Genomic DNA, 18,307 nt, shown 5'->3' with positions numbered 1-18,307 from the left:
TGGCAGAGGTAATGGCACACTTGAGGGAACGAGATATCCTAACTGTCCCATACCTAGATGATTTTCTGATAATGGGCAACTCCTCCCAGCATTGCAAGAGGCAACTAGAGAATGTCATGGATTCCTAGACAAAATTAGGCTGGCCTTTGAATCTGGTGAAATCCAAAACCGTGCAGGAATATCTGGGTGTCATATTAGATTCAAGGAAACATGAGTCTGGCCTCCTGACGGAGGAAGATCAGAAAGTAATAGCCCTGATATCTTGAATAAGGGACTTCTCCTCTACAACCATGTGGAAAGCGATATCCGTCCTAGGTTCCTGGACTGCTTGCATCCAGGCCGTTCAATGGGCTCAGACACACACCAGAGATTTGCAGTGGGAAATTTTATCAGCCGAAAACTCTCTAAAAAGGCATTTAGAAGGGCAGTTAACCTTTGTCATTAGAAACGTTACTTTCTTTAGAATGGTGGATAAGGATAAACAACTTAACCCGGGGCATGCCGTGGGTGATTTCAATCTCTCAGCTTCTGACCACAGAGGCAAGCCCAGGGGTTGGGGGGCTCACCGGAACAACCATATAGCTCAAGGGGTCTGGACAGAGGACCTAAGATCAGTATCCTCAAGCATGAAGGAACTATTGGCAATAAATTTCGCCCTTTTAGAATTCTTGATTACTCTCCAGGGACACCACTACTTAGAAAACCGGGTAGTGGTAGCATACTTAAATCAGCAGGGAGGAACCAGATCCCATCCTGTCATGGAAGTGAAGTGATCAAATTTTCAGTTAGCCGAAGACAACTTGGGGTCTCTATCTGCACTCCACATAAGAGGGACAGAAAATCGCAGAGGGGACTTCCTGAGTCGGTTCAACTGAGACAGGGTGAGTGGGAACTGAATCTGTCAGTGTTGGATCAGATCGCAGAAAGATGGGGACGTCTTTCCATAGATCTATTCGCAACAGTCAGAACAGGAAGGTAGTATCATTCTGCTCAACAGACCCCAAAGGGCACCCCATAGCGTTAATGCCTTCATGATTCCATGGGACCAACATCTAGCCTATGCTTTTCCTCTGGTTGCCCTGATTCCGGCGGTTCAGAGGAAAATTCGGGAAGACAGGGCAAAAGTGATCTTAATAGCCCCTTCTGGCCAAAGAGGATGTGGTTTTCTTGGCTGAGGATGATGTCTATCTTTGTCCCCTGGGTACTTCCGGAGCTTCCACACCTTCTTTCCCAGGGACCGGTTCTTCATCCTCGGGTAACAAACTTGCACATGACAGCCTGGAATTTGAGAGGGCTCTCCTGAGTAATAAGGGATTTTTCCCGAACTTAATCTACACGTTGCTACAAAGTAGAAAACCCATAACCACCAAACTTTATGGGAAAACATAGAGAAGGCTCCTTTCAGCTTTAGGTTCCAAGTTAGAAGAAGGGGTGTTCCACTAACAGCCATCTTTCAGTTTCTACAGAAGGTTGTAACCGGGCCTAGCTACAAGTATTTTAAAGGTTTAGTTCACAGCATTAGGAGCACTATACAATCACGACTTGGCTAGGAATTGGTGGATATCCAGATTCGTCAAGGCATCAGCTAGGTTTAGACCCATACCCTCTCAGAATACTTCTCCTTGGGATTTAAATTTGGTCCTTAAAGCCCTGACCAAACCTCCTTTTGAACCTCTGGCAAAGATATCACTTTTTAAGGCATCACTTTTAGTAGCTCTCACGTCAGCTTGTAGGGTCAGTGACATCCAGGCATTGTCTGCTGGCTCTCCTTTCACACAAATCTTGGAGGATAGAGTTATTCTTAAGACCGACCCAACCTACCTACCAAAAGTGGTGTCATGTTTCCTTAGAGCTCAGGAGATCTCCCTCCCTTCTTTTTGTCCGAGTCCCAAAAACAAGGAAGAGAGAATATTACATACACTAGATGTCAGAAGGTGCCTAATTCAATACCTAGCGGCCACACGAGAGTGTAGGAAGGATAGGTCTCTCTTTTTGTGCTTTCAGGGACCTCGAGTGGGGCAAAAAGCTCCTAAGGGCACGTTAACGAGATGGATAAGGGACTCCATCACCCTGTCATACTACTCACGTGGGGTGGCTGCCCTGGAGAAACAGAAAGCTCATTCAAGGAGGGCATTGGCAGCCTCCTGGGCGGAAAGAGCCGGTACCTCAATAGAGCAGATATGTAGCTGGAACTAGCCTGTTCTTCAGTCCTTACTTTTGGTAGAAGGGTTCTGGAAGCTGTGGTCACTCCCTAAAGATATATTCTATGCAATTCTCTCCGTGGTGCCATCATGGGGAAGGAGAAAGACGTAGTTGCTTACTGGTAACTGGATTTCTCAGAGCCCATAAGGCCATCCGTACATTCCCTCCCTTCACGTGTGGGTGTGCATACTTATTTTCTTTATTTCGGGATTTTTCGATAATTATATGTAGTCACATGGTGTTCCTAGTAATGTTCATAGTAATGTTGAATACTGTGTTAACCTGGAGGTCATCTCGTGCTCCTGTAAACAACTGATGCGGGCGTGAGGTATCGCCCTTTATCTGTAGGTCTCCTGTCCTTGAAAGGCTGATCCCCTCTCTCTTTGGTGCTGTCACGGGCTCTGAGAAATCCCGTTACAGGTAAGTAACTACGTCTTTTTTTTTTTGTACTTTTTTTTAATACTATCTGAATAACCTCAAGCACACTTATTATTAACATTGTAAACAAATGATTATGCTGCTGCGCAGGTGTCACGGCTAGCACCACCTCATGAAGAGCCACCCCCCCCCACAGGCCGTCCCTGAGCACAAGCATATCATTAACTCAAAACTGAAAATAAAGATTAAACCACAACCACAAGATTGATTTCACCTACCTGATTTCAGGTAGGTATAATTTTAATCAGTATAACGGTACAGACCTGACAGTGTCTGAAGGTTACTGTGCACTATCCTGCTGGCAGATTCCTTTTAACCATTATTGAAATTCTCTACCCATGTGTAGTTTCCTAGATGTCTAGGAGCATAGATTCCAGTATTTGCTTGTCTTTCTGCTAAGTTTTTGAAACACACATTCTTCTACAACCACCAGGGTTCAGTCCCATCCTTTTAACCTTGTAGATATTGTAATTCATAGGTATCACTGCTTTTAGGCTATGTGCACACGTTGCAGATTTGGGTGAAGAATTTTCTGCACAAAATCTGCATCTCCTGGCAGAATCCGCAGCTGCGCTTTTGATGCGTTTTTTGCGCGGTTTTGATGCATTTTTTGCGTGGTTTTTATGCAGTCTTTACCACTGCGGATTTCTATTAATGGAGGGGTGCAGTAACACTGCAGAAACGCACAAAAGAAGTGACATGCACTTATTTGAAATCTGCAGCGTTTCTGCGCGGATTTTTCTGCACCATGTGCACAGCTTTTTTTTTTTTTACATTGTACTGTAAATCACAGTGCAGATCTGCAGCGTTTCTGCAGCAGAAAAAAACGCTGCAGATCGGCACTAAATCTGCATCGTGTGCACACAGCCTTATTAATCTTTAAGACAAAGGGAAAAGACTCCTTCTGTCCTCCTATTGACCATATGGGTTTTTCAGTAACTAGAGACCGTGCAACGGTCTGCAGATCTATCAAGTTCTATTAGGTCTTTTATCAGTTTTTATGTTAAAGTGCAATAAGTGTTTTTTTTTTGTGTTTATTTTAATAAAAACAGTGTGCATATTTACACAACAAACTGAACCGTAACATTTTTCTGTTATTAAACCTATACAGTGAATGCCATAAAAAAAAACACCCAAATTGTTGTAAAAATTTATCAAAATCTGCAGTTAGCTTTAAAATTACAGCAAATCTGTTTAGATTTTTATATACAAAGAGAATACTTGCAAAAACAGTCAGCATGGCAATATATAAATATATAGATAGTAAAAAATTCAATTATCAACCATAATAAATAGCCAGCTGCATGAAAAGGACTACTTAATATGGACTGGTCGCTACATGAAACACAAGAAAAAACACATGGCTGGCAAACCAAGAAAGACGACCAAAATAGTCCATGTACGTATAAAAGTGAAAATACTTTATTGATGCATAATAAGGACAAACAGCAATCAGACCAAGAAATGGCATGCAATACAAGTAACCAAAAATGACGACGGTAAAAAACAAAAGGTGTGCACACATGCTGGAACCACTCAAAATGAGAGCATAATACAGATTAATCTCCCCTTATTGGCTGCTCTGTTTTTCATAGCACTATTCACCTTGTGAGCTGATTTGTATAACTTTTCAGGCACTTTCTCCTACACCGCCATATTTTGACGGGGAGATTAATCTGTATTATGCTCTCATTTTGAGTGGTTCCAGCATGTGTGCACACCTTTTGTTTTTTACCGTCGTCATTCTTGGTTACTTGTATTGCATGCCATTTCTTGGTCTGATTGCTGTTTGTCCTTATTATGCATCAATAAAGTATTTTCACTTTTATACGTACATGGACTATTTTGGTCGTCTTTCTTGGTTTGCCAGCCATGTGTTTTTTCTTAGATTTTTATATGCAGTTTACAGTGCAGTATACGTAATAGGTACCGTAATCTTTATTTTGCGGTCCGTGCAATACCAGCTACAGGTGCTTCTCACAAAATTAGAATATCATCAAAAAGTTAATTTACCGTATATACTCGAGTATAAGCCGACCCGAGTATAAGCCGACCCCCCTAATTTTGCCACAAAAAACTGGGAAAACTTATTGACTCGAGTATAAGCCTAGGGTGGAAAATGCAGCAGCTACCGGTGAATTTGAAAATTAAAAATAGATACTCCATACCGTTCATTATGGCCCCATAGATGCTCCACATAAAGCTGTGCCACATATAATGCTCTGCACCGTTCATTATGGCCCCATAGATGCTCCACATAAAGCTGTGCCATATGTACAATGCTCTGCACCGTTGCCCCATAGATACTCCACATAAAGCTGTGCCATACATACAATGCTCTGCACCGTTGCCCCATAGATAGCTGTGCCATATATATAGTGCTCTGCACCGTTGCCCCATAGCTGTGCCATATAGTGCTCTGCACCGTTGCCCCATAGCTGTGCCATATATATAATGCTCTGCACCGTTGCCCCATAGCTGTGCCATATAGTGCTCTGCACCGTTGCCCCATAGCTGTGCCATATACAGTGGGGCAAAAAAGTATTTAGTCAGTCAGCAATAGTGCAAGTTCCACCACTTAAAAAGATGAGAGGCGTCTGTAATTTACATCATAGGTAGACCTCAACTATGGGAGACAAACTGAGACAAAAAAATCCAGAAAATCACATTGTCTGTTTTTTTATCATTTTATTTGCATATTATGGTGGAAAATAAGTATTTGGTCAGAAACAAACAATCAAGATTTCTGGCTCTCACAGACCTGTAACTTCTTCTTTAAGAGTCTCCTCTTTCCTCCACTCATTACCTGTAGTAATGGCACCTGTTTAAACTTGTTATCAGTATAAAAAGACACCTGTGCACACCCTCAAACAGTCTGACTCCAAACTCCACTATGGTGAAGACCAAAGAGCTGTCAAAGGACACCAGAAACAAAATTGTAGCCCTGCACCAGGCTGGGAAGACTGAATCTGCAATAGCCAACCAGCTTGGAGTGAAGAAATCAACAGTGGGAGCAATAATTAGAAAATGGAAGACATTCAAGACCACTGATAATCTCCCTCGATCTGGGGCTCCACGCAAAATCCCACCCCGTGGGGTCAGAATGATCACAAGAACGGTGATCAAAAATCCCAGAACCACGCGGGGGGACCTAGTGAATGAACTGCAGAGAGCTGGGACCAATGTAACAAGGCCTACCATAAGTAACACACTACACCACCATGGACTCAGATCCTGCAGTGCCAGACGTGTCCCACTGCTTAAGCCAGTACTTGTCCGGGCCCGTCTGAAGTTTGCTAGAGAGCATTTGGATGATCCAGAGGAGTTTTGGGAGAATGTCCTATGGTCTGATGAAACCAAACTGGAACTGTTTGGTAGAAACACAACTTGTCGTGTTTAGAGGAAAAAGAATACTGAGTTGCATCCATCAAACACCATACCTACTGTAAAGCATGGTGGTGGAAACATCATGCTTTGTGGCTGTTTCTCTGCAAAGGGGCCAGGACGACTGATCCGGGTACATGAAAGAATGAATGGGGCCGTGTATCGTGAGATTTTGAGTGCAAACCTCCTTCCATCAGCAAGGGCATTGAAGATGAAACGTGGCTGGGCCTTTCAACATGACAATGATCCAAAGCACACCACCAGGGCAACGAAGGAGTGGCTTCATAAGAAGCATTTCAAGGTCCTGGAGTGGCCTAGCCAGTCTCCAGATCTCAACCCTATAGAAAACCTTTGGAGGGAGTTGAAAGTCCGTGTTGCCAAGCGAAAAGCCAAAAACATCACTGCTCTAGAGGAGATCTGCATGGAGGAATGGGCCAACATACCAACAACAGTGTGTGGCAACCTTGTGAAGACTTACAGAAAACGTTTGACCTCTGTCATTGCCAACAAAGGATATATTACAAAGTATTGAAATTTTGTTTCTGACCAAATACTTATTTTCCACCATAATATGCAAATAAAATGATACAAAAACAGACAATGTGATTTTCTGGATTTTTTTGTCTCAGTTTGTCTCCCATAGTTGAGGTCTACCTATGATGTAAATTACAGACGCCTCTCATCTTTTTAAGTGGTGGAACTTGCACTATTGCTGACTGACTAAATACTTTTTTGCCCCACTGTATATAGTGCTCTGCACCGTTGCCCCATAGCTGTGCCATATAGTGCTCTGCACTGTTGCCCCATAGCTGTGCCATATAGTGCTCTGCACCGTTGCCCCATAGATGCTCCACATAAATCTGTGCCATTGCTGCTGCTGCAATAAAAAAAACACATACTCACCTCTCTTGCTTGCAGCTCCTCACATCCCGTCCCGGCGTCTCTCCGCACTGACTGATCAGGCAGAGGGCGGCGCACACACTATATGCGTCATCGCGCCCTCTGACCTGCACAGTCAGTGCGGAGAGACGCCGGGAACATGGCGCGACGCCCGGCGTGTGGAACGCGGACAGGTGAATATGTAATACTTACCTGCTCCCTGCGTCCCGCTCCTTCCCCCGGACAGCTGGTCTTCAGTGCCGCAGCCTCTTCCTCTATCAGCGGTCACCGGCACCGCTGATTAGAGAAATGAATAGGCGGCTCCGCCCCTATGGGAGGTGGAGCAGCCTATTCATTTCTCTAATGAGCGGTCCCACGTGACCGCTCAGGGGAAGAGGCTGCGGCACCCGGAGATCGTGGGACGGGCAGGGGGAGCGACAGGAACGCCGGGACTAGGTGAGTATATGACAGTCCTCACCCGCCGACCCCACCACCGATCATGACTCGAGTATAAGCCGAGGAGCACTTTCAGCCCAAAAATTTGGGCTGAAAATCTCGGCTTATACTCGAGTATATACGGTATTTCAGTTCTTCAATACAAAAACTGAAACTTATACAGTCATTACAAACAGAGTGATCTATTTCAAGTGTCTATATCTGTTAAAGTTGATGATTACGGCTTACAGCCAATGAAAACCCAAAAGTCATCTCAGTAAATTAGAGTAATTAACAAAAAACACCTGCAAAGGCTTCCTAAAGGTTTAAAAAGGTCCCTTGGTCTGTTTCAATAGGCTCCACAATCATGGGGAAGACTGCTGACTTGACAGTTGTCCAGAAGGCAGTCATTGACACACTCCACGAGGAGGGTAAGCCACAAAAGGTCATTGCTAAAGAAGCTGGCTGTATCCAAGCATATTAATGGAAAGTTGAGTGGAAGGAATAAGTGTGGTAGAAAAGGTGCATAAGCAATCGGGATAACAGCAGCCTTGAAAGGATTAAGAAAAAGGCCATTCAAAAATTTGGGGGAGATTTACAAGAAGTGGACTGCTGCTGGAGTCATTGCTTCAAGAGCCACCACACACAGACATATCCAGGACATGGGCTACAAGTGTCGCATTTCTTGTGTCAAGCCACTTATGACCAATAGACAATGCCAGAAGCATCTTAGCCAAAAAGAAAGATAACTGGGCCGTTGCTCAGTGGTCCAAAGTGTTATTTTAATATTAAAGTAAATTTTGCATTTCATTTGGATGTCAAGGTCCCAGAGTCTGGAGGAAGAATGCAATCCAAGCTGCTTGAGGTCTAGTGTGAAGTTTCCACAATCAGTGATGGTTTGGGGAGCCATGTCATCTTCTGGTGTAGGTCCACTGTGTTTTATCAAGATCAAAGTCCACGCAGTTGTGAACCAGGAAATTGTAGAGCACTTCATGCTTCCCTCTGCCGACGAGCTTTTTGTAAATGGAAATGTCATTCTCCAGCAGGACTTGGCACCTGTCCACGTTGCCAAAAGTACCTATACCTGGTTTAAAAACAACAGTATCACTGCTTGATTGGCCAGCAAATTCGCATGACCTTAACCTTATAGATTCCTATGGGGTATTGTCAAGAGGAAGATGAGACACCAGACCCAACAATGCAGACAAGCTGAAGGCTGCTATCAAAGCAATCGGGGCTTGCATAACACCTCAGCAGTGCCACAGGCTGATCGCCTCCGTGCCACGAATTTTGGGTTTTCATTGCTGAATCGCTGAAATAGACATGCTGCGGTCTGGAAAGACACGTTGGAGGTCCGTCTCTGGATGCATAGTGGACATGGGATTTCGTGAAATATCATCCACTTTGCTGTAACATCTGGCTTTTGCAGGTTGGACGCTGTACAAGTACGCAGCGTCCAATCTGCAACATTTACTGACCGTGTGTACTTATCCTCACAGTAGATATATGGCTGTTGTATTTTAGTTTGCACAGTGTAGAGTAAATAGGCACTAAGGAACATGCAAATATTATAGCATAAATGCGCAGATATCAAGGTTTAAGATGTACAAAGCATAAAGTTAGTCTTAATGCTTGCTACAAGACCGTGTGCATATATTCCTACACTAAGACACAGTGTAGATTCTAGTGAATGTGAAATGCCGTATAAGTACACAGTCACAGACCTTAAATCATTGGAAACGCTATATAGACATCTTATACATTACATACTTATTCTAGTTGCATGTAGTTCTTTGAGCAGAGATCATGAAAATGCATTCTAAGCTGCAGGCACCATGTTGTAGAGCAGGGGGAGCTGAACAGATTGATGTATAGTTTTGTGAGAGAGGATTCAGTATTATCTGGGTTTTTTAAATTTAAATTTCTGCTCTTTCTGTGATTTTTTTGGTGCAGTGGACTGTCCTATCTGTGACTGACAGCTATTTCTATATGTATACTTATATAGACTGTCACTGATTGGACTACCCACTGGACGAAAAAAAAACCCCATAAGAGCTGAGAAATAAATCACAGTATATACTGAATTTTTAGTCATAAGATCAAATATTAATGTACTCAGCTCCTGCTCTATAACATGCTGCCTGCAGATTAGAATGCATTTTCATACTGACAGGTGTTCTATGAATATTATGAATGTTAATGTGTTTTGTTTTTGTTTTTTTTTGTCTTTTTTGTGGCGCTTTATTTGAATCATATTTTTTTTTCTTAAGGAAATGTTTCACTTGAAAACTTGAAGATTCGTGAAAATGCCCTGGTGAGTAATTAAAAGTTTATGCTTTCATCAATGTCCATTGGAGTGTTGCTTCTACTCTTGTGTCTTGTCTACATGGAAGTTACCGGTTGGTTACCTACAAGAGTACTGCTGTCATAAATTCAACAAAGTGTTCATTGTGTATACTTATGCAACCTTATTTTTTTGGGTGGAAATTAATAATATTTATTTTTCAATTCAATTGCACAGATTATGGGTGACTAAAGGTATGTTCACACTCTGGGTTTTTTTTTCAAATGAAAAGCTGGTTTTTATAGCATAGCAAAAGCTATGAGATTTCAGAAATCTTATGCAAACGGTTGCTTTTTTTTTTTTTTCTACTTTTTTAAATCTGCAGCATGTCACTACTTTTAGCGTTTTTTCACCATAAAAAGCAATCGGTGCAAACGAACACATTTTTCCAGTGTTTTTCATGAATAAAAGTAACTTTATTAAGCATGTACTGCAGACACATGTAAACTACAGCAAAAGAAATAAAAGCCGCCAAAACTGTCAAAAAACTGCTTTTTGTAAGCAGCTTCTTTACTGGCAAGAGAATAGAGTTTTGCCTACGAAAAAAAAGCAAAAATGCAATGTGTAAACATAGCCAAAGGGTGGAAAAAGTTCCGAAGTAATTGTTCTTGATGTGTGTTGTTTTTTCTTAAAAAAAAAAAAAAATACATAAAAAATCTTAACTGGGGTATGTAGTCTTTTTATAGCCACTTTGTGCAGAGGCGTAGCTAGGGTTTTGGTTCGGGAAGGGGGGGGGGGTGACACACCCTTATAGTGGAGGAGGACCTCAGCAGATGACCGTGCTGTTGCTGAAAATAATCTCTATACAAAGACCAACATGGATATTACCGCCATATGGTCAATGGTAGATACCAGTCCTACAGAACATATAAGTGATCACAGCACAGTTACAGATAATGACATACTGCTGACGTTCTTTCTGATGGAATAGTTCATTTTTCCTGTCTTTTCCATCTGGCCCAGACCGACATGACAACTTATTCCAGCCACGAGTCGGCTGCAGACAATACAACAAAGACACATTTCACTTCTCGTGTTTCAGCCCCAGCACCATCTATTCCCAACCTGCACAAGCTCCTCATCCTGCTGATATCCCAATACTGAGCTGCTGCTGCTATATGTGTCCCTATTACTGCACCTGCTGTGTGGTTCTCTGTACCTTCTAAATTCTTCTAAAGCATCCCTCTATAATCTAGTAATACCGGGTGCAAGTTTCCTAGAAAACAGTGCCCATATTTTGCCTCCTAGAAAGTAATAATCTCCACACTTCCACACTTTATGATGGCCCCCTAGATAGCCTCCATATAGTATAATGCACTCCTCATAGGCCTTCATATAGTATAATGCACTCCCCATGGGCCTAATCTTTATTGTATAAAGCACCCCCATAGGCAGACTCTATATCTTAAGGCAGCACCCATAGGCAGATTCTGTAGTATAAGGAAGCCCCCCTTAGGCAGTCTCTAATAAAGCAGCCCCCATAGGCAGACTCTGTAATAAGGCAGCCCCCATAGGCAGACTCTGTAATAAGGCAGCCCCCATAGGCAGACTCTGTAGTATTAGGGTACTGTCACACAGTACAATTTTGATCGCTACGACGGTACGATTCGTGACGTTCTAGCGATATCGTTACGATATCGCAGTGTCTGACACGCAGCAGCGATCAGGGATCCTGCTGAGAATCGTACGTCGTAGCAGATCGTTTGGAACTTTCTTTCGTCGCTTGATCACCCGCTGACATCGCTGGATCGGTGTGTGTGACAGCGATCCAGCGATGTGTTCGCTTGTAACCAGGGTAAACATCGGGTAACTAAGCGCAGGGCCGCGCTTAGTAACCCGATGTTTACCGTGGTTACCAGAGTAAAAGTAAAAAAAAACAAACAGTACATACTCACATTCCGGTGTCTATCCTCCGGCGTCTCAGCTTCTCTGCACTGTGAGCGCCGGCCAGCCGGAAAGCGAGCACAGCGTGCTTTCCGGCTATGGTGCTTACACAGTGGAGAGAAGCAGAACGCCGGGGGACAGACACCGGAATGTGAGTATGTACTGTTTGTTTTTTTTACGTTTACGCTGGTAACCAGGGTAAACATCGGGTTACTAAGCGCGGCCCTGCGCTTAGTAACCCGATGTTTACCCTGGTTACCCGGGGACTTCGGCATCGCTCCAGCGCCGTGATTGCACCGTGTGACCGCAGTCTACGACGCTGGAGCGATAATCATACGATCGCTGCGACGTCACGGATCGTGCCGTCGCAGCGATCAAAATTGTACTGTGTGACAGTACCCTAAGGCAGCCCACCATAGGCAGACTCTAGTATAAGGCAGCCCCCATAGGCAGACTCTGTAGTGTAAGGCAGCCCCCCATAGGCAGACTCTGTAGTATAAGGCATGCCCCCCATAGGCAGACTCTGTATTATAAGGCAGACCCTCCATAGACAGACTCTGTAATATAAGGCAGCCCCTCACTGGCAGACTCTGTAGTGTAAGGCAGACCCCCCAATAGACAGACTCTATAATGAGGCAGCCCCCCATAGGCAGACTCTATAATAAGACAGCCCCCCATAGGCAGACTCTGTAATAAATGTATAGAATAACTTGGCACTCAAATGTTTGTTGAGAAAGGTAAGTTCATTTATTTTGCATCCAGACAAAACAACTACCGTAATCATTGAACGTTTTCGGTCCAGGGTGGACCTTCCCCAGAACAATATGTTTATCTGGAACTCTGGGTCAGTGTGTATAGCAAGACAGTTTGTCCTTAGGGTGCATTATGCGGTCGCCAAAACTGTGTGCGGTGTAGAGGCTTGGCGCTGCTAGCTTGCTATGTTCTTTGAGGATGCGATTGCCAACACTGTGCGCGATGTGGAAGCTCTGCGCTGATAGGGTGCTGTGTCGATTGAGAATGCGCACTGTGTGTCCACCGGACCGCATAATGCACCCTAAGGACAAACTGTCTGGCTATACACACTGACCCAGAGCTCCAGATAAACATATTGTTCTGAGGAAGGTCCACCCTGGATGGAAAACGTTCATTGATTAATTGTTTTGTCTGGATGCGAAATAAATGATCTTGCCTTTCTCAACAAACATTTGAGTGCCAAGTTATTCTATATATTTGCTACTACGGGCTGGACACCCTACTTGAGCACCAACAGCCATACATCACCGAGTGCCTTGTTTTTTCATATGCGCAGACTCTGTAATAAGGCAGCCCCCCTATAGGCAGGCTCTGTAGTATAAGGCAGACCCCCATAGGCAGTCTTTGTAGTATAAGGCAGACCTCCCCCACAGGCAGACTGTAGTATAAGGCCGACCCCTCCATAAGCAGACTATAATATGGCAGCCCCCCATAGGCAGACTCTGTAATAAGGCAGCCCCACCCATAGGCAGACTCTGTAATAAGGCAGCCCCACCCATAGGCAAACTCTGTAATAAGGCAGCCCCCATAGGCAGACTCTGTAGTATAAGGCAGACTCCTCCATAGGCAGACTCTGTAGTATAAGGCAGATCTCCCATAGGCAGACTCTGTAGTATAAGGCAAACCCCTCCATAGGCAGACTCTATAATGAGGCAGCCCCCCATAGGCAGACTCTGTAATAAGGCAGTCCCCTCCCATAGGCAGACTCTGTAGTATAAGGCAGACCCCCCATAGGCAGACTCTAGTATAAGGCAGACCCCTCCATAGGCAGACTCTTTAGTATAAGGCAGACCCTCCCCATAGGCAGACTCTGTAATAAGGCAGGCCCCCAAAGGCAGATTCTGTAGTATAAGGCAGACCCACCCATAGGCAGACTCTGTAATAAGGCAGCCCCCATAGGCAGACTCTGTAGTATAAGGCAGACCCCTCCATAGGCAGACTCTAGTATAAGGCAGACCCCTCCATAGGCAGACTCTAGTATAAGGCAGACCCCTCCATAGGCAGACTCTAGTATAAGGCAGACCCACCCATAGGCAGACTCTAATAAGGCAGGCCCCATAGGCAGACTCTGTAGTATAAGGAAGCCCCCCCCTGAGGCAGACTCTAGTATAAGGCAGCCCCCCATAGGCAGACTCTTTAAAAAGGCAGACCCCTCCCATAGGCAGACTCTGTAGTATAAGGCAGCCCCCCACAGGCAGACTGTAGTATAAGGCAGCCCCCCATAGGCTGACTCTAATAAGGCAGCCCCCCACAGGCAGACTCTTTAGTAAAAGGGAGACCCCAACATAGGCAGACTTTGTAGTATAAGGCAACCCCCCATAGGCAGACTTTGTAGTATAAGGCAGCCCCCCATAAACAGACTCTGTAGTGTAATGCAGCCCCCCACAGGCAGACCCTGTAGAATAAGGCAGCCCCCATAAAAATAAATACTTACCTCTCTTCTTCCTCGTTCCTCCGCTGCTCCAAGAGCCCGCTCATCTCAGGACAGCGGGCGCCGGGTAGTGACATCATCGCGACCCTGGTCAGAGTCTGAGTCAGATGCTGACAGGGGGGATGATGGGAGAGGGAACATAGCGCTCCTTCTCTCATCACTGTGGTCAGCTATATCGGCATCCAGCCGATACAGCTGAACCTGCCATGACAGGCCCACTGCTGGCACCGGGCCCCTCTTGCCTGCTCAGGGGCTCCATAGCGGCCGGGCGGCGGAGCAGGGAGATCGATTCTCCCTGCTCTGCCGTACAATGTAACTGTGTCGGCGCTCTGTGCACACACCGATACAGTTGCAGTAGTGTGGCTCCGGGTGGGACCCCGGGCGACTGCCCCCTCTGCCCCCCCTCCCCCAGTAGCTATGCTACTGACTGTGTGGATAATTAAGTATTTCTCCCAGATAACGATTTCAGTAACCGCCAATCAGAGCCTGTATTTGCCTTGCTGTCATGCTGATGGCAGCTTGAAAAATGCATGTTCGAGCCCCCCAATAATCTGGATGGGGTCCGAGTTTGACTTGGAGTACTGTTCTAATACCTGGTCAGAGCTTTTTTTCGGCCTAACCCGCTGGACCCAAACCTCATTGGGTTTGCCCATAACTAATCAGAAGTTTATGGCATATTCTTTCGGCGTTTTGTTTTTTGCTTTCCTAATTCCCAGAGCGATAATTTTTTTTTTTTTCCATCAATATGGCGATATGAGGACTTGTTTTTTGCAGGATGTGTTGCACTTTTGAATTCTACCATTGAGTTTACCATATAGTGTACTGGAAAACAGGAAAAAAAATTCCACGCGTGTTCAAATTGCAAGAAAAGTGCAATTCTACAATTGTTTAAGTTTTTTATTTATCATGCTCAATATATGCTAAATTTGACATGGCAATATGATTCGCCCGTCAGTACAAATACGAAGATGCCAAACGAATAGTTTTTTTTTTTCTTTCTTCAATTTAAAGGGAACCTGTCTTCCCCCCCCCCAGGCGTTAGTAACTAAAAGAGCCATCTTGTGCAGCACTAATGCTGCATTCTGACAAGGTGGCTTTTAGTTCTTGTTCGTTGCACTGCAGAAATACCGGTAATCGCTTTTTAAATTTGTCCCTCATACCTTCAAATCGTCCGGGGGGCAGGTCTTTCCCCCCTAATCCAGGCGCACCACATCCGTCACTCTGTGAGCCAGGTGCCGCCTCCTTGGTGTTATTCAATTCTCCATGCGCCTGCGCTGTCATATTCTGCCTTGGGCATGCGCAGTTCGCGCAGCCCGACCACTGACATCACTTGATGTCTTGCTTACTGCGCGCACGCGCGGCCCGAGGTCCTGCCCCGCAGTCTCTTATGATTTATTCACACTGCGGGGCGGGATCTTGGGCCGCATGTGCGCGCAGTAAGCAAGACATCAAGTGATGTCAGTGGTCGGGCAGAGCGAACTGCGCATGCCCAAGGCAGAATATGACAGCGCAGGCGCCTGGAGAATTGAATAACGCCGAGGAGGGGTTAAATCAGAGAGAGATGTCACACAAAATACTTAACCCCTTCCCGACCCATGACGCCACGTAGGCGTCATGAAAACCCGTGCCAATCCGACCCATGACGCCTATGTGGCGTCATGGAATGATCGCGTCCCTGCAGATCGGGTGAAGGGGTTAACTCCTATTTTACCCGATCTGCAGGGAGAGGGGGAGTGGTACTTCAGCCCAGGGGGGGTGGCTTCACCCCCCCCGTGGCTACGATTGCTCTGATTGGCTGTTGAAAGTGAAACTGCCAATCAGAGCGATTTGTAATATTTCACCTAAAAAACTGGTGAAATATTACAATCCAGCCATGGCTGATGCTGCAATACCATCGGCCATGGCTGGAAAACCTGAAGTGACCCCCCCCCACCCCACCGATCGCCCCCCCAGTGCTCCGTTATGGGGTCCGGTCCCCTCCGTCCTGTGCTCCGCTCCCCCGTCCTCCTGCCCGCTCCCCACCTGCTCCTATGTCACCCCCCGGTGCTCCGACGCCCCCCCCGTGCCCCGATCTCCCCCCCCCTTATACTTACCGAGGCTCCCGGTGTCGGTCCGTCTCCTCGCTGGGCGCCGCCATCTTCCAAAATGGCGGGCGCATGCTCAGTGCGCCCGCCGAATCTGCCGGCCGGCAGATTCATTACAAAGTACATTTTGATCGCTGTGGTAGGTTCTATCACAGCGATCAAAGTAAAAAAATAATAAATAAACCCCCCCCCTTTATCACCCCCATAGGTAGGGACAATAATAAAATAAAGAAAATATTTTTTTTTCTTTTTCCACTAGGGTTAGGGTTAGAACTAGGGTTAGGGGTAGGGTTAGGGTTACGGGTAGGGTTAGGGTTAGGGGTAGGGTTATGGCATGTGCACACAGAGCGGATCGGCAGCGGATCGGCAGCGGATCGGCAGCGGATCCGCAGCGGATCGGCCGCGGATCCGCAGCGGATCCGCAGCGGATTGGCCGCTGCGAATTCGAAGCAGTTTTCCATCAGGTTTACAGTACCATGTACACCTAAGGAAAACCAAATCCGCTGTGCCCATGGTGCGGAAAATTCCGTGCAGAAACGCTGCGTTGTATTTTCCGCAGCATGTCAATTCTTTGTGCGGATTCCGCAGCGTTTTACACCTGTTCCTCAATAGGAATCCGCAGGTGAAATCCGCACAAAAAAACACTGGAAATCTGCTGTAAATCCGCAGGTAAAACGCAGTGCCTTTTACCTGCAGATTTTTCAAAAATCGTGCGGAAAAATCTCACACGAATCCGCAACGTGGGCACATAGCCTTAGGGTTAGGGTTGGAATTAGAGTTAGGGTTGGAATTAGGGCTAGGGTTTGAAATAGGGTTAAGATTAGGCTTGTGGTTAGGGTTACGGATAGGGTTAGGGGTGTGTTGGGGTTACAGTTGTGGTTAGGGTTGGGATTAGGGTTACGGTTGGGATTAGGGTTAGGATTAGGGTTGGAATTAGGGTTACGGGTGTGTTGCGGTTAGGGTTGTGGTTAGGGGTGTGTTGGGGTTAGGGTTGTGATTAGGGTTATGGCTACAGTTGGGATTAGGATTAGGGGTGTGTTGGGGTTAGTGTTGAAGTTAGAATTGAGGGGTTTCCACTGTTTAGGCACATCAGGGGTCTCCAAACGCAACATGGCGCCACCATTGATTCCAGCCAATCTTGCGTTCAAAAAGTCAAATGGTGCTCCCGCCCTTCCAAGCCCCGACGTGCGCCCAAACAGTGGTTTACCCCCACATTTGGGGTACCAGCGTACTCAGGACAAACTGGGCAACAACTGTTGGGGTCCAATTTCTCCTGTTACCCTTGCAAAAATAAAAAATTACTTGCTAAAACATAATTTTTGAGGAAAGAACAATTATTTTTTATTTTCACGGCTCTGCGTTATAAACTTCTGTGAAGCACTTGGGGGTTGAAAGTGCTCACCACACATCTAGATAAGTTCCTTCGGGGGTCTAGTTTCCAAAATGGGGTCACTTGTGGGGTGTTTCTACTGTTTAGGCACATCAGGGGCTCTGCAAATGCAATGTGACGCCCGCAGACCATTCCATCAAAGTCTGCATTTCAAATGTCACTACTTCCCTTCCGAGCCCTGACGTGTGCCCAAACAGTGGTTTACCCCCACATATGGAGTATCAGCGTACTCACAACAAACTGGGCAACAAATATTGGGGTCCAAATTCTCCTGTTACCCTTGTGAAAATAAAAAATTGCTTGCTAAAACATCTTTTTTGAGGAAAGAAAAATGATTTTTTTATTTTCACGGCTCTGCGTTGTAAACTTCTGTGAAGCACTTGGGGGGTTTAACGTGCTCACCACACATCTAGATAAGTTCCTTGGGGGGTCTAGTTTCCAAAATGGGGTCACTTGTGGGGGGTTTCTACTGTTTAGGCATATCAGGGGCTCTGCAAACGTAACATGATGCCCGCAGACCATTCCATCAAAGTCTGCATTCCAAAACGTCACTACTTCCCTTCCGAGCCCCGGCATGTGCCCAAACAGTGGTTTACCCCCACATATGGGGTATCAGTGTACTCAGGAGAAACTGGACAACAACTTTTGGGGTCGAATTTCTCCTGTTACTCTTGCAAAAATAAAAAATTCTGGGCTAAAAAAATATTTTTGAGGAAAGGAAACACATTTTTTATTTTCACGGCTCTGCGTTATAAACTTCTGTGAAGCACTTGGGGGTTCAAAGTGCTCACCACACATCTAGA

At 45.6% G+C, this 18,307-nt stretch overlaps 1 protein-coding gene across 3 annotated transcripts in view; it reads left to right on the top strand.

The window, feature by feature from the left end:
* VPS13C (vacuolar protein sorting 13 homolog C) overlaps positions 1-18,307 on the top strand; it is a 391,739-nt gene that overhangs the window by 41,754 nt on the left and 331,678 nt on the right. For all 3 annotated transcript variants that reach the window (XM_077264165.1, XM_077264166.1, XM_077264167.1), the window contains exon 2: positions 9,609-9,652. In XM_077264165.1, coding sequence (XP_077120280.1) covers positions 9,609-9,652 — 44 coding nt within the window. The remainder of the gene's footprint in view (positions 1-9,608; positions 9,653-18,307) is intronic.

The sequence above is a fragment of the Ranitomeya variabilis genome, chromosome 5 (assembly GCF_051348905.1).
Source record: "Ranitomeya variabilis isolate aRanVar5 chromosome 5, aRanVar5.hap1, whole genome shotgun sequence".
Taxonomy (NCBI): Eukaryota; Metazoa; Chordata; class Amphibia; order Anura; family Dendrobatidae; genus Ranitomeya; species Ranitomeya variabilis.
This window is presented reverse-complemented; position numbering and strand designations above follow the sequence as displayed.